The 13,647-nt window shown below is 32.4% G+C and overlaps 1 protein-coding gene across 1 annotated transcript in view; it reads left to right on the forward strand.

Annotated features, from left to right (window-relative positions):
* The window catches only part of LOC127712845 (uncharacterized), a 144,284-nt gene that overhangs the window by 82,358 nt on the left and 48,279 nt on the right, over window positions 1-13,647 (forward strand). The window contains exons 7-8 of the mRNA XM_052219452.1: window positions 1,770-1,794; window positions 8,571-8,633. Coding sequence (XP_052075412.1) covers window positions 1,770-1,794; window positions 8,571-8,633 — 88 coding nt within the window. The remainder of the gene's footprint in view (window positions 1-1,769; window positions 1,795-8,570; window positions 8,634-13,647) is intronic.

The following is a 13,647-nucleotide window of genomic DNA, read 5'->3' on the forward strand; positions in this document are numbered from 1 at the left end:
ACGAATTATCATTGATATGGTCATATTTGTGAATCAACTTTCTCTATTCTGTACACCTCATCCACAACCTCATTTATCTTGGGTTATTTCAAATAAATATCTGATATTTAATCGCCTATTAGCGGGGTAGGATGCAGAATACTATAGGAGTATCTGCAAGGAGATTTTTCGTGGTCTCTTAAAAGTTGGTGCATGAGATTAATATGCTACAACCAACCAACAAAAAGGGTTACCAACTAGGAATACAAAAGCTATAGAATATATTTTTATATTTTATTTTTTGCTGTTTGTCTTTTTGTCGTCTCTCTATGGTCATGGTGTATCAACGACAACGCATGCAACTTCTTATTTCTTATTTGAAAATTCATCCTCTTTGTCATAAATATGCGTGAAATATTTGCTACTGTACGTTCAGAAAAAAACAAACAATCAATCAATCATGACATATTACAAATAAAGTCAGGAGTATTTTTCCTTGTGAAATTTGCCAACGTGTCAAAGTAAACCAAACCAATTTAATACTGCTTCCATTTCTTATATTTTCATTCCTGATCCCGTAAAAGTGTCCATGAAGAAAACGTCCGTTGAAAATATCTGCGTTCGTTTTTTTTCTGAAAATTTCTGTTATTGATTTCTCGACTTTCACTGCATCATCATAATGATACAACTAATGAACATATAATTCATTGAACCGAGTATAATACTGATGCTTTTACTGAACATAATGAATAATCTACCAAATACAAAGAAACCGGGACTACTGAAGGTAATACATAATGTACTGCAAATAATATTGAATCTACTGAACATAATGTCGATGGTACTGAACATAATGAAAAATGCACTGAATATAACGTCAGAAGTACCGAACATAATTTAAATACCACTGCATATAATAATGAAACTACTGAACATAGTAACCAAAGCATCGAACATAATGTCAAAACTACTGAACATAATGTCAAAACTACTGAACAGAATATGAAAACTACTGAACATAATGCATAAAGCACCGAACATATTAAACAATCAACATCAGAAGACAGTCATGGCGTTCCATATACATTGTAAGATTGTAACATGAAGATGCACATATTAGTAGGGCATTCTGATCCAATGACAAATCTCAGACAATATTTGATACTATTCACCATGCACTTTGTGGTCTCAACTCCTACAGGCTTCATCAGATATTCATGAAACAAATCCCAGAGTCATGCCTTTTACATTTAGAATTTTTTTTATACTATTCAGTATTAATGAATAGATTGGAATAGGAGTCAATGATGCTGTGAAAATGTATTTAGATTGATTGATAGTTGTTTGCTTTAGAAGAATAGATATTTTGGACTTGTAACTATGGAAGTGATGTGTGTATTTGTCCTGTTCTGGAGACAGTTTTAGAGTGTACAATTAAATAAATGTCTAATATGTAATGTTTTACAGAGGTCAACTAACTATTGATCTCTCTTTCATTGTTCATTTTTTGACATTATGTTCTTGTTATATGAGTTTAGTATATAAAATTATGAACTAATGCATTTTTTGTTGTGCACTCTTTGATTCATTTTAGGGGGTTATATTGACTGAAAATTTATAGTTATTGTTCAAAGATTTGAGGAAAAATTCTTTACCTTAGTATTGAAAGTCCTCGTACTTAAATAATATTGATAGCCATTGGCATATAACTTTTTTTAACACTATCAACTAAAAGATTGTACTGCCTTATTACTCTTGATTTAATCTATTTTTTTTTAATATATTTTCAGAGGAGTTTTAAGTGAGAAATTCAAGGTAAATATGTGTCAGCTACTCAGATTATCATTGTATTTATGTCTTGTCTTCTACAAACAAAGACAAATTGTTTTAATTAGTATTTCTTCTTCTTGTTCCTTTACAACCTAGTCTAGTAGTGTTACATTTTTTAGCTCACCTAGCCTGAAGGGTCAATGTGATCTTTTACCATCACTTGGAGTCCGTTGTCTGTCTTTGTCATCTGTCGTTGTTAGTTAACTTTTACAAAAATCTTCTCTGAGACTACTGGAATCAAACTTGGTCACAATCATCATTGAGGTATCTGGTAAAATAAGATTGTATGATGACTCAGCAAGTTTTGTCTATTTACTTGAAAACTTGTATGGATAGAGAAAATCTAATAGGGCCAAAAATGTTCAGAATGTTCAGATCTATCTACTGCTCATTTATATCAAAACTGTCAGATGACTTCTAGAGTTATTGGCTTTATATGACAAATTCTACCAGTTTTTTTTTCATTTTTGCCTATTATCTTGAAAATTACAATAGATGACTTGAAGTTTCAAATAACAAAAATGATCAGCAAGACAAGATCTTGTTTAAGTTAAACTCTTGTTTACATTGACTTGTGAAATTTGGTATGAAGGTGTACTATTACCATAATAAAGTGTGCTGCTTATCTTAATGACCTTCATGTGACATTTACCTTTGACCTCAAGGTAAGAATATATGATTATTGGGGAAATTTACTTTTTATCCTTTAACATAGGCTTTTGATATATTGGGCACAGTCTTCGACCATTGAAGATAACCTTTGACCTTGAATGATCTGAAGGTAAAACTATTTTTTAGGAACACTTTCATGTAACTGGTCATGTCCCAGTCCCTCATTAATAAACTGTTAAATATCTAAAGAATTGAACAGTTTATATTCTTAACTGTTGTGATGACCTCTCTAGTACACCAAAAATTTTGTCACAGGGGGACAAGTCCCAACCCTTCATATCATGAATTGTTAGATATCATAAAAACATTTTAGATCCCCATCTGTAAAGCATACAAATTTACACCCCACCCTACGAAATTGCAGGTGTAAGTAGTTTTTGACCCTGTCTCTCAGTCTGTCTTTTGGTTTCCAGATGCTAAATAAAATACTTTACATTAGATTGAAACCTTACTGGGATATACCCTAGCATCTAATGAGAGGAAGGTCCGTATTGATTTTTTGATGTCACTACATCAAAGATCAAGGTCAAATTATTGGCAGAATTTTGTGCAGGGGTGTTTTTCGGATAATAAATCAATTACTTCATGTTAGTTTGCAAAGGACAAGGTTAACTTTAGGCCAAATATGGCCTTGAATTTCAACTTTATCATAAAATTTCAAAATGGCCGTAAATTGGTTCTTAAATGATGGCCAAAGTAAACTATGTTAAAAATTGTTAAGAATTATCGAAAATTTGACTTAAAATTACATTACAGCACAAATAATGCATTCTTGAGGGGTCATTTCTTCGTCATTTTTATTGTGATTTACCAAAAAGAAGTTATTTTATATTAATAGTTATATCACAACGATTTCTATGTGAAATTTGTAGTATTTTGGTCTGATTAAAAAAAACATCAAAATCTTAGGGCCAATTTTAACCCTTCGTGAACTTACTCCTTTGCATGGATATGTGGTCACATATCATGAGAGGAAGATGTCTATTTATTCTGAATTCAATCTGTCTGATCAATGTCTAGGTCTAAAAATACTAAAAATATATTTTTTGACGTTATGTTCTTGTTATATGAGTTTAGTATATAAAATTATGAACTAATGAATTTTTTGTTGTGCTTTCTTTGATTCATTTTAGGGGCTTATATTGACTGAAAATTTATAGCCCTTCATGAACTTACTCCTTTGCATGGATATGTGGTCACATATCATGAGAGGAAGGTCTCTATTTATTCTGAATTCAATCATATATTTTTGTGAAACAATATTTGTTCTGCAGATGAAATATGCTCATCTGGCGTACAAAATTCAAATCTGGGTATCTAAGATGAGTTTATTTACTGTAGAAAAAAACTATGCCAGCAAGTCACTATAAGCTCTTCCCCTTTATATGATATAGACATCAAAGGGTTTAGATAATCAGTAATTAAGGAAATCACTTACTCATCAGAGTGTGCCGAGTCATTGGTATGATTATGGTTAAAAATTATGATTACTGAAAAAAATCACAAATTAGAAAAAAAATCTCAAAACTTGTTCACTGATTGCACCAAAAGGGGGTTAGCAACTATGCTAATGCACAATAAATTTTGTTAAGGGGAGTGGGGATGGTGTCCATCCAACAACCACATATATGAATTTCTAATTTGAATAGAAGGAGATGTGGTATTATTGCCAAAGAAATATCTATTGTCCAAGGATCAGATGTTTGAACAAGGATAGGTCTTCATTAATTATTCATTCTGCAGCAAAACCCAGACTGTATGTAGTAAGCTATGAAAGGCTTTGTGATGACAAAATGTAAAACAATTCAAAAAAGAAAACCCACGGTCTGATTTATTTAAAAAATAATCAACAAAAATTGTTTATGACTTACAGCAATAAAACTACAACCACTGAATTACAGGTTCCTGACATTTGTTCCTACAAACAAACAACATATAACTGTAAAATATAAGGGCATAAAGCACTGTGACACAGTTAAGTAACCACCCATGTAGCATATACAGTCAAACCTGTATATAATAGTCACCCTCAGGACCAGAGAAAACTGACCTTAAAAGAGAGATGACCTTTGAATGAGGTTCAATATGCATATGTATTACTACTGCAGGACAAGAAATGAGTAACCAGACGTGACATGTTTTTGCTTAATAGAGGTGACCTTTGTAGCATATTTAACTGTTTAATCTTGTTTACCTTCAGAATACCTTTCCAGTACTAGGTAGTTTTTTGTTGTGCCTTTCCTTTATTGGAGTGATTGTTCAGGGATCTCCATGACCTGTTTTATGATGGCGTATCGCCATCGTTTTTATTAACTTCCACCATCGTCAAATGATCCCTGCCATTGATTATCTATCTTCCGCCATCATCAAATGATCCCGGCCATTGATAAACTATCTTTCACCATAGTCAAATGATCCCAGCCATTGTTAAATAATAAATCGTTTCTCTTATAGTCTCTGCCATTTTTGTGAGCAATTATAATCAATTGCATGTAATTGCATAACCCCTATTGTATTATAATCCCAAGTGTCCTCCAGATTACTGTTTTAAAGCCCTGAGGGATATCTGGCAAATGATCACTAATCACTTGTACAGGTAGGTTGAGACACCTGACAGGTGAACACTTGATCTAGAGAGATGATTAATTGTATTAATTAGTTTTCAGCAAATGCTGATGAAAATTTAGATTAAAGAATAAAATTTAAATTCAATTATGAAGAAAAAATTCGCTTTTATTGATTTAAACAAGTACAAGACAATACTCTTAATTGTTAAACAGAACATTATTTCATGCCAAATAACAACAATTATCGATCATAATGAATCACTTTAGTAGTTTAAAAGTAAATACCGGGTACTGGAATATTTACTGCAACTTGATGATATAAAGAAATTCCGTATTGTCATTCCAAATTCATTTTGTAGTTTACAATCAAATTAATACATCCGGTTTAAATCAGAATCGAAAGATGCATTTTGCATGGTCTATTACTATGGATTTTGCTATTTTAAGTCATTAAAACCATTTCAGTTTTAAACTTTTGGCCTTGACAAAACTGTATTCAACATTTTACAAAAATGGGTATAAAACTTCTTGTTGTTGATGCTGGAAATCATCAATCCTGTTTCGCAGGTTGGGGACAACCCACCAAATGGGGAATAGTTCCCCAAATGAGTAACAATCCCTGATACGAGGGATACTTTTTTAGTGTTAAAAAACAATGTATGTTTATGAAAAAAGCAGCAAATTTTCTAAAAGATGAATCACGGGGGCTTGTTTAGTGGTTCAGAAGAGGTTTTACTGTCAATGGCGGTTGCTATCCTATATAAAACATAAATTTTAAATAGAATAGCTTAGCCATTGACAGTATGTTACCTCATCTGACCCACTAAACAAGCCCCTGTGGATGAATAGCCCTAACTAGATTTAAGAATTCAGAAAGCCTATGAAAACTTCCAAAAATTGACAAATTTCAAGGCTACCAACTTTTTTAAAACCCAAAATAAAAATATGGGTCTTTGGAAGAATTTGTTCCATTTTCTATAAATTTGTGCCATTTTAAGTTAAAAAATTCAGCTAAAAACTGATTTTAGCACTGTCAAAAGATTACTCAATTGAAGGGTTGTTACTCAATTGGGGAATAGTTCCCCACTTGGTGAGTTGTCCCCAATCTGGTTCTTGACTTCTGAATTTAATTTAACACTACTACTACGGGGGAGTTGACAGTGAGAAAAAAACGATCCCCATTTTTAAGTCCTTACAAAATTACCAAAATAGCGAGTTAATGACTCTGGGAACCTTCTGATAGGAAAAAAACTTTTACTTTAACAAGGTTAAGAGGACAGCTGAATTGTGGTTATCCTTGACTAAGAGGAGCCATGCAGGCTTGACATTGGAATTATTACAAATGACTATTAAGGAAAATATTGGTCATCCTACATGTTCTATAATGAAATGAATATAATAAACAATATATCAGTCTATTCACTATTCCTTACAATGAAATATTTATTTTGAGCTTACCTGGTCAATGAGGCATAAGTTTTTCATCTAGTTATGATCTCAAATAGTACAAATGATCTCAAATAAAATATAAAACACTAAAGTATTGATATTTATTAATATTATTAATTCGTATATTTTAACAAATTTGATTCGTTTAGGGATAGTCACATGTTAAACTATATTTTCGAAGGTAGAGAGAAAACGGCGGATAGCAAAAAGCATATTGCACAGCAAAAAGCATATTGCACGGTTATTTTTAGAATATCTAAAAACCGATATACTTTGTGACGTCATGTAATAAATTTCAGGATATTGTTCAACGTTTTGAAACAAATGACATCTGTGATCGATTATTTGACAATTTTTTTTTTCAAATACATAAGATGTCAAACAAACAAAAAAAAAGTAAATGAAATAACAACTAATATGTTGTTATTGTCAAGGAGACAATATAATATCTATAAAATTCCAACAAAATCAAATGACGATTTTGATACAAATATGGTCGAAAATTAATAATATAACTTCGTCCTCAGTCAATATACTTCTTTCAGGTCAATATATCCTTGTATCGACCTCATACAAAGGCTATATTTGTATAATATCTATAACTAAAACATGGATAAAAGTACAGCAGTATTAAATGATGCCATATTAAAAACAAGTACTATCTTTAAAATAGATATCTGACGCATTCAGATGTGAGCATACAGTTTAAAACAAACCATGAATCTTTATCAGGTTTTTTTAAATCATAGTTAAAAAAATTGCACACAATTTGACGGCAAAAGGCTGACGATTGTTAAAGTTGAGTATATGCGCTTTTCTCTAAAGAATTAAAATTATACTGCATGGTACTTAACTAAATGTATATATATAGGTATTTTCAGGGATAAAGAAGTATATACCTATAGCTGTGAAATAGACATACACATTAAGATATTAGTAGGTTACAATCTGTAATGAATAACAAACTTGAAACAGTTTAGATCCGTGAAGACATATCAATTATAACTATACGTCAAGAACAACTTTAACAATTAGAGATACAACCTATTTCGGTGTGTATATCGGGGACGGACGGACGCCAAAGAGAGATGATCTAATACAGCTTTTGACAAGTAATTGAATTTGCGATATATGTACCGGTATTTTGACATTCTTTATTTCAAGTATAATATGTTGTACTCTTTGAGATTATTATTACGCCTTGGAAGTTTTAGTCGATAAGATATAATTTTTAGCACTGAGCTATCAATAGCTTAATTGACCTGAATCTAATGAACCTTCTTAAGCCTACAAAATCCAAACAATTTGACAGAGGTGATAATGACACCTTCTTCACCTGCCGAATTTATTTTTATTTATCTGGATAATATTTTTAAGTTTGATTTTATGTCCGTAATGTTTTCCTTTTATTGTAGCATATATCTTTTTTTGTTGGTTTTTGTTCAATTCCGTTATTTCGTCCAATCAGAGTAAAGATTTGTGACATCATGCATGTCGTTACCATAGTGAAGCGTCCTTTATAAATGGGTCACAAACCGAAATTATACTGTCTGCGTCAGAAAAAGGCCATTAGTTACAGATTTACAATGTCAGCTTCATTGTAGGATTTCCTTATGTCAGTATAACCCTGTCAAGCTCTCCACAAAACTTTTCAAATTTGATTAAGTTGCTGTTAGTAAATTGGATGAAGACTCACAAGTGCCATCATACCAAAACAATAAGATTGATGCTAATTTCATACCATGTGATTAACATGTTTTTATTATTTTGCTTCTGTAAAATATTAGATAGTGATATTCACACAATCAGACTTTTTCATCATGTATTTTTCACTCACATGCCAAAATATTTGACTATTGACTTGTGTGATATTCTGGGGGTGTTTTTTTTACATTTGTAGAATACCTGATAATTGATATAAGTATAATAAGTAAGTAATTTATTCACCTTGGTTTATAATATGAAAAAAACTATTATTGAGATATTTTATTAGATGATTGCTAGCTTTAATTTATCAAAATTTACTGCTTGTTGTTTCATGTCAAATAAGAAAATTATAAACATACTTTTCAGGGCTGTGATAAAGGAAACCAACAGATGTTGTATGGAAGTATCATACATTTTGTATTTCAGCAGGTAGGAAAAATGTATTGGCACAATTATTATCATCCTTACAAAAATGGTTTTCCTTTTGCACTGTTTACCAGAAAACACAATCACAAAATTTCTGATTTCCAAAACCACATTCCAAACATGGCCAGCACAGAAGAATGGACTGAAAATTAGAACTAGAAATTAAATCTGAAATAATGATTATAAATCAGTGTGAATTATCACATGTGTTTTAATGAAGTATAATGTAATACATTTTTGTCGAGCCTGCGACTTTTGTCGCAGAAAGCTCGACATAGGGATAGTGATCCGGCGGCGGTGGCAGCGTTAGCTAACTTCTTAAAAGCTTTATATTTTAGAAGGTAGAAGATCTGGATGCTTCATACTTTGTATATGGATGCCTCATGTTACAAAGTTTCCGTCAGTCACATGTCCAATGTCCTTGACCTCATTTTCATGGTTCAGTGACTACTTGAAAAAAAAGTTAAGATTTTTTGTAATGTTAAATTCTCTCTTATTATAAGTAATAGGACAACTATATTTGGTATGTGCGTACCTTGCAAGGTCCTCATGCCCGTCAGACAGTTTTCACTTGACCTCGACCTCATTTCATGGATCAGTGAACAAGGTTAAGTTTTGGTGGTCAAGTCCATATCTCAGATACTATAAGCAATAGGTCTAGTATATTCAGTGTATGGAAGGACTGTAAGGTGTACATGTCCAACTGGCAGGTGTCATCTGACCTTGACCTCATTTTCATGGTTCAGTGGTTATAGTTAAGTTTTTGTGTTTTGGTCTGTTTTTCTTATACTGTATGCAATAGGTCTACTATATTTGGTGTATGGAATGATTGTAAGGTGTACCGGTACATGTCTAGCTGGCAGGTGTCATCTGACCTTGACCTCATTTTCATGGTTCAGTGGTTATAGTTAAGTTTTTGAGTTTTGGTCTTTTTTCCTAATACTATATGCAATAGTTCAACTATATTTGGTGTATGGAAATATTTTATGATCTATATGTCAGTCACACAGGTTTTATTTGACCTTGACCTCATTTTGAAGGTTCATTGCTCAGTGTTAAGTTTTTGTGTTTTGGTCTGTTTTTCTTAAACTATAAGCAATAGGTCAACTATATTTGTTGTATGGAAGAATTGTTAGCTGTACATGCCTGCCTAGCATGGTTCATCTGACCTTGACCTCATTTTCATGGTTCATTGGTCAATGTTTAGTTTACTTGGTTAATATTAAGTTTATGTGACAGTTGTAATAAAGCTTTATATTTAGGACTATCAACATAATATTAATGATTATTAAAGAAGGCGAGACATTTCAGCGTGTGCACTCTTGTTGTAATAATAATTCTGATTTAAAGAGGGCTACACAGTTAGCTACAAAACTAATCTTCCATGAGGCCCTCATGAAATACATTGAAATATGACAAAAAAAGAATTAAAAAAAATTGAATAAACACACACATAAGAAAAATGAGAAATTGTTATGAAATATACAATTTTCAAAACAGGTAAAAATATTGAATTCATATAGTATTGGCATCATTCAAATTACCTCAAACAATATTTAAATTGTAAGTAAGTGTGTGAAAAAATATTATGCATATAAAATTACACAGCTTCTTATTGTTCCAACAAGTATTTTTTTATACGACCGCAAAAAAATTCTGCGTTCGTATATTGGTATGGCGTCGTCGTCGTCCGTAGACACGATGGTTTTCTCACTCTAACTTTAGTTTAAGTGAATGGATCTCTATGAAATTTTACCATAAGGTTCAATACCAGGAAAGGAAGGTTGGGATTGATTTTGGGGGTTATGGTAACAACAGATAAGGAATTAGGGGCCAAAAATAAGCATTTTTGCAACTTCCAGACATAACTTGTGTGTTAGGTATGGATCTCTCTGACATTGTACCACAAGGTTCCATATCACAAAGGGAATGCTGGGATTGATATTGGGGGTAATTGCCTCAAAATTTTAGGAATTAGGGGCCAAAAAAGGGGCAAAAACAAGCATTTTTCTAGTTTCATGACAATAACTTGTGTGTAAGTGTATGGATCTTTATGAAATTGTACTACAAGGTTCCATATCACAAAGGGAAAGCTGGAATTGAGTTTGGGGGTAATTGCCCAAAAAGTTTAGGAAAAAGGGGCCAAAAATAAGCATTTTTCTAGTTTCCAGACAATGACTTGTGTTGAAGTGTAACGATCTCTCTGAAATTGTACTGCAAGGTACCATACCACATAGGGAAGGCTGGGATTGATTTTGGTGGTAATTGCCTCAAAATTGTACGAATTAGGGGCCAAAAAGGGGAAAAAAACAAGCATTTTTCTAGTTTCAGGACAATAACTTGTGTGTAAGTGTATGGATCTTTATGAAATTGTACTACAAGGTTCCATATCACAAAGGGAAAGCTGGGTTTGAGTTTAGGGGTAATTGTCTTAAACGTTTTGGAATTTGGGGCCAAAAAACAAGCATTTTTCTAGTTTCCAGACAATAACTTGTGTTCAAGTGTATGTATCTCTCTGAAATTGTACTGCAAGGTACCATACCACAAAGGGAAGACTGGGATTGAGTTTGGGGGTGATGAATCATAAGGGGGTTCAAAAAATTTGGGGGGGGGGATTTTAAATTTTAAATTGGTTATTTCTGATTTATATATAGAAGCAAATAATAATGATATGGTTTGAATAGGTAAATTAAAAATTTTCAAGTTCTTAGACCACATTCATTCTGTGTCAGAAACCTATGCTGTGTCAAATATTTAATCACAATCCAAATTCAATGCTGTATCAAGCTTCAATGTTGTGTCCATACTTGCCCCAACTGTTCAGGGTTCGACCTCTGCGGTTGTATCAAGCTGCGCCCAGCGGAGCATTTTATTATATCTGTTTTGAATGCACTTGTACCTGCAGTTGATTTTTTCAAGGGTACTGGTAAGTTATTCCATAAAACAGATCCTGAATATATAAAAGATTTCTTATTCAGCTCTGCTTTGGCTTTTGGAATGTTATACATGTAGTGCTTTAAAGATAAGGTATATTATTTTTCTTATTTGTGTTTTTCCTTGGTAAGGAAGACTATAAAAACATAGGCAACAAAAATTTCATGAGCTGTCTAGGAAATGTTAAACAGGTGTGTATGAATAAATAATTTCAATGTGAATGAAAGGAGATATGGCAAATGTGTAATTAAACTGCAACTGAAACACAAAATAGATAGAGAAAATCTGACAGGGGCAACAATGTTCAAAATGATAAGATTCACCTTCTGTCTGTTTACATCAAAACTGTCAGAAGACTTCTTTTTAGGAGTTATTACCATTAAACAACAAATTTTACCATTGATTTAAATTTTTGCCTATTATCTTGAAATTTATAACAGATAGATAGAAACTTTAAAGGGGCATTAGCTACGAGATAGAAAAAAATGAAAATATGATTTTTTTTTGTTCAATCATCAATGAAAGTGAAATAGTGAAATAATAATTCGCTTTTAGCAGCCAGTTTGGTTAAATTTTGTCAAAATAAGGTAAGAAACATCGCTGATGAATTATTCACTTGCAAGTGAATAATACGACCTCATTGAAACCGTATTCATGTGAACTTAATTTAACCCCTTAGCTAGAGATGTGTTATGCATGAACTAGGCATGTTTAGCTATTAAAAGGAAAAGAATGTCAACATTTGAAGTGAAACCAGGGTAAACCATTTGGTTGACTGATTTAATCCACAAAATCTCATTCTTATACAGGTAAAAACAATGATTAACATATTTTTTTAACCTATAATATGAAATCAAACAGACCTAGAAAAAATCCAATTGCACGAGTTCGCTATCTATTTATATTTATATTTATGTTTATATCGGGGTTATATGACCATCGGCAGTTTTCGGAGGTCACCTCGATGGTTAATTAGATGGCGTCTAGACTGAAATACACACAAAATGCTGATACATATTATGGAATTCATGCATCGTAAATTGTTTATTTTAGACTTTTTATAATTTTGATATACGTTTTAGTATGTTATAAGTCGAATATGAGAATTTTTGTCAAATCGGTGAACATGAATTTGACAGCTAATCCCCTTTAAAAAGTAAAAAGTTATCAGTCAGACAAGATCTACAAATAAGTCAATATTTCTGAAATGATCAGTTGACTCAATATAGGATTTAGTGCCCTTAAATAATGATTTTTTTTACCCATTTTTAGCTCACCTGGCCCAAAGGGCCAAGTGAGCTTTTCTCATCACTTGTCGTCCTTCGTCGTCGCCATCGTCCGTCGTCGTCAGTTGTCGTTAACTTTTACAAAAATCTTCTCCTCTGAAACTACTGGGCCAAATTTGACCAAACTTGGCCACAATCATCATTGGGGTATCTAGTTTTAAAAATGTGTCCGGTGACCCGGCCAACCAACCAAGATGGCCGCCATGGCTAAAAATAGAACATAGGGGTAAAATGTAGATTTTGGCTTATATCTCTGAAACCAAAGCATTTAGAGCAAATCTGACATGGGGTAAAATTGTTTATTAGGTCAAGATCTATCTGCCCTGAAATTTTCAGATGAATCGGACAACCTGTTGTTGGGTTGCTGCCCCTGAGTTGGTAATTTTATGGAAATTTTGCCGTTTTTGGTTATCATCTTGAATATTATTATAGATAGAGATAAACTGTAAACAGCAATAATGTTCAGCAAAGTAAGATCTACAAATAAGTCAACTTGACCAAAATGGTCAGTTGACCCCTTAAGGAGTTATTGCCCTTTATAGTCAATTTTTAACCATTTTTCGTAAATTTTTGTAATCTTTTACAAAAATCTTCTCCTCTGAAACTAATAAGACAAATTTAACCAAACTTGTCCACAATCATCATTAGGGTATCTTGTTTAAAAAATGTGTCTGATGACCCCGCCAACCAACCAAGATGGCCGACATGGCTAAAAAATAGTACATAGGGTAAAATGCAGTTTTTGGCTCATATCTCTGAAACCAAAGAATTTAGAGCAAATCTGACATGGGGGTAAA

Source organism: Mytilus californianus, unplaced genomic scaffold, assembly GCF_021869535.1.
Source record: "Mytilus californianus isolate M0D057914Y unplaced genomic scaffold, xbMytCali1.0.p SCAF_8, whole genome shotgun sequence".
Taxonomy (NCBI): Eukaryota; Metazoa; Mollusca; class Bivalvia; order Mytilida; family Mytilidae; genus Mytilus; species Mytilus californianus.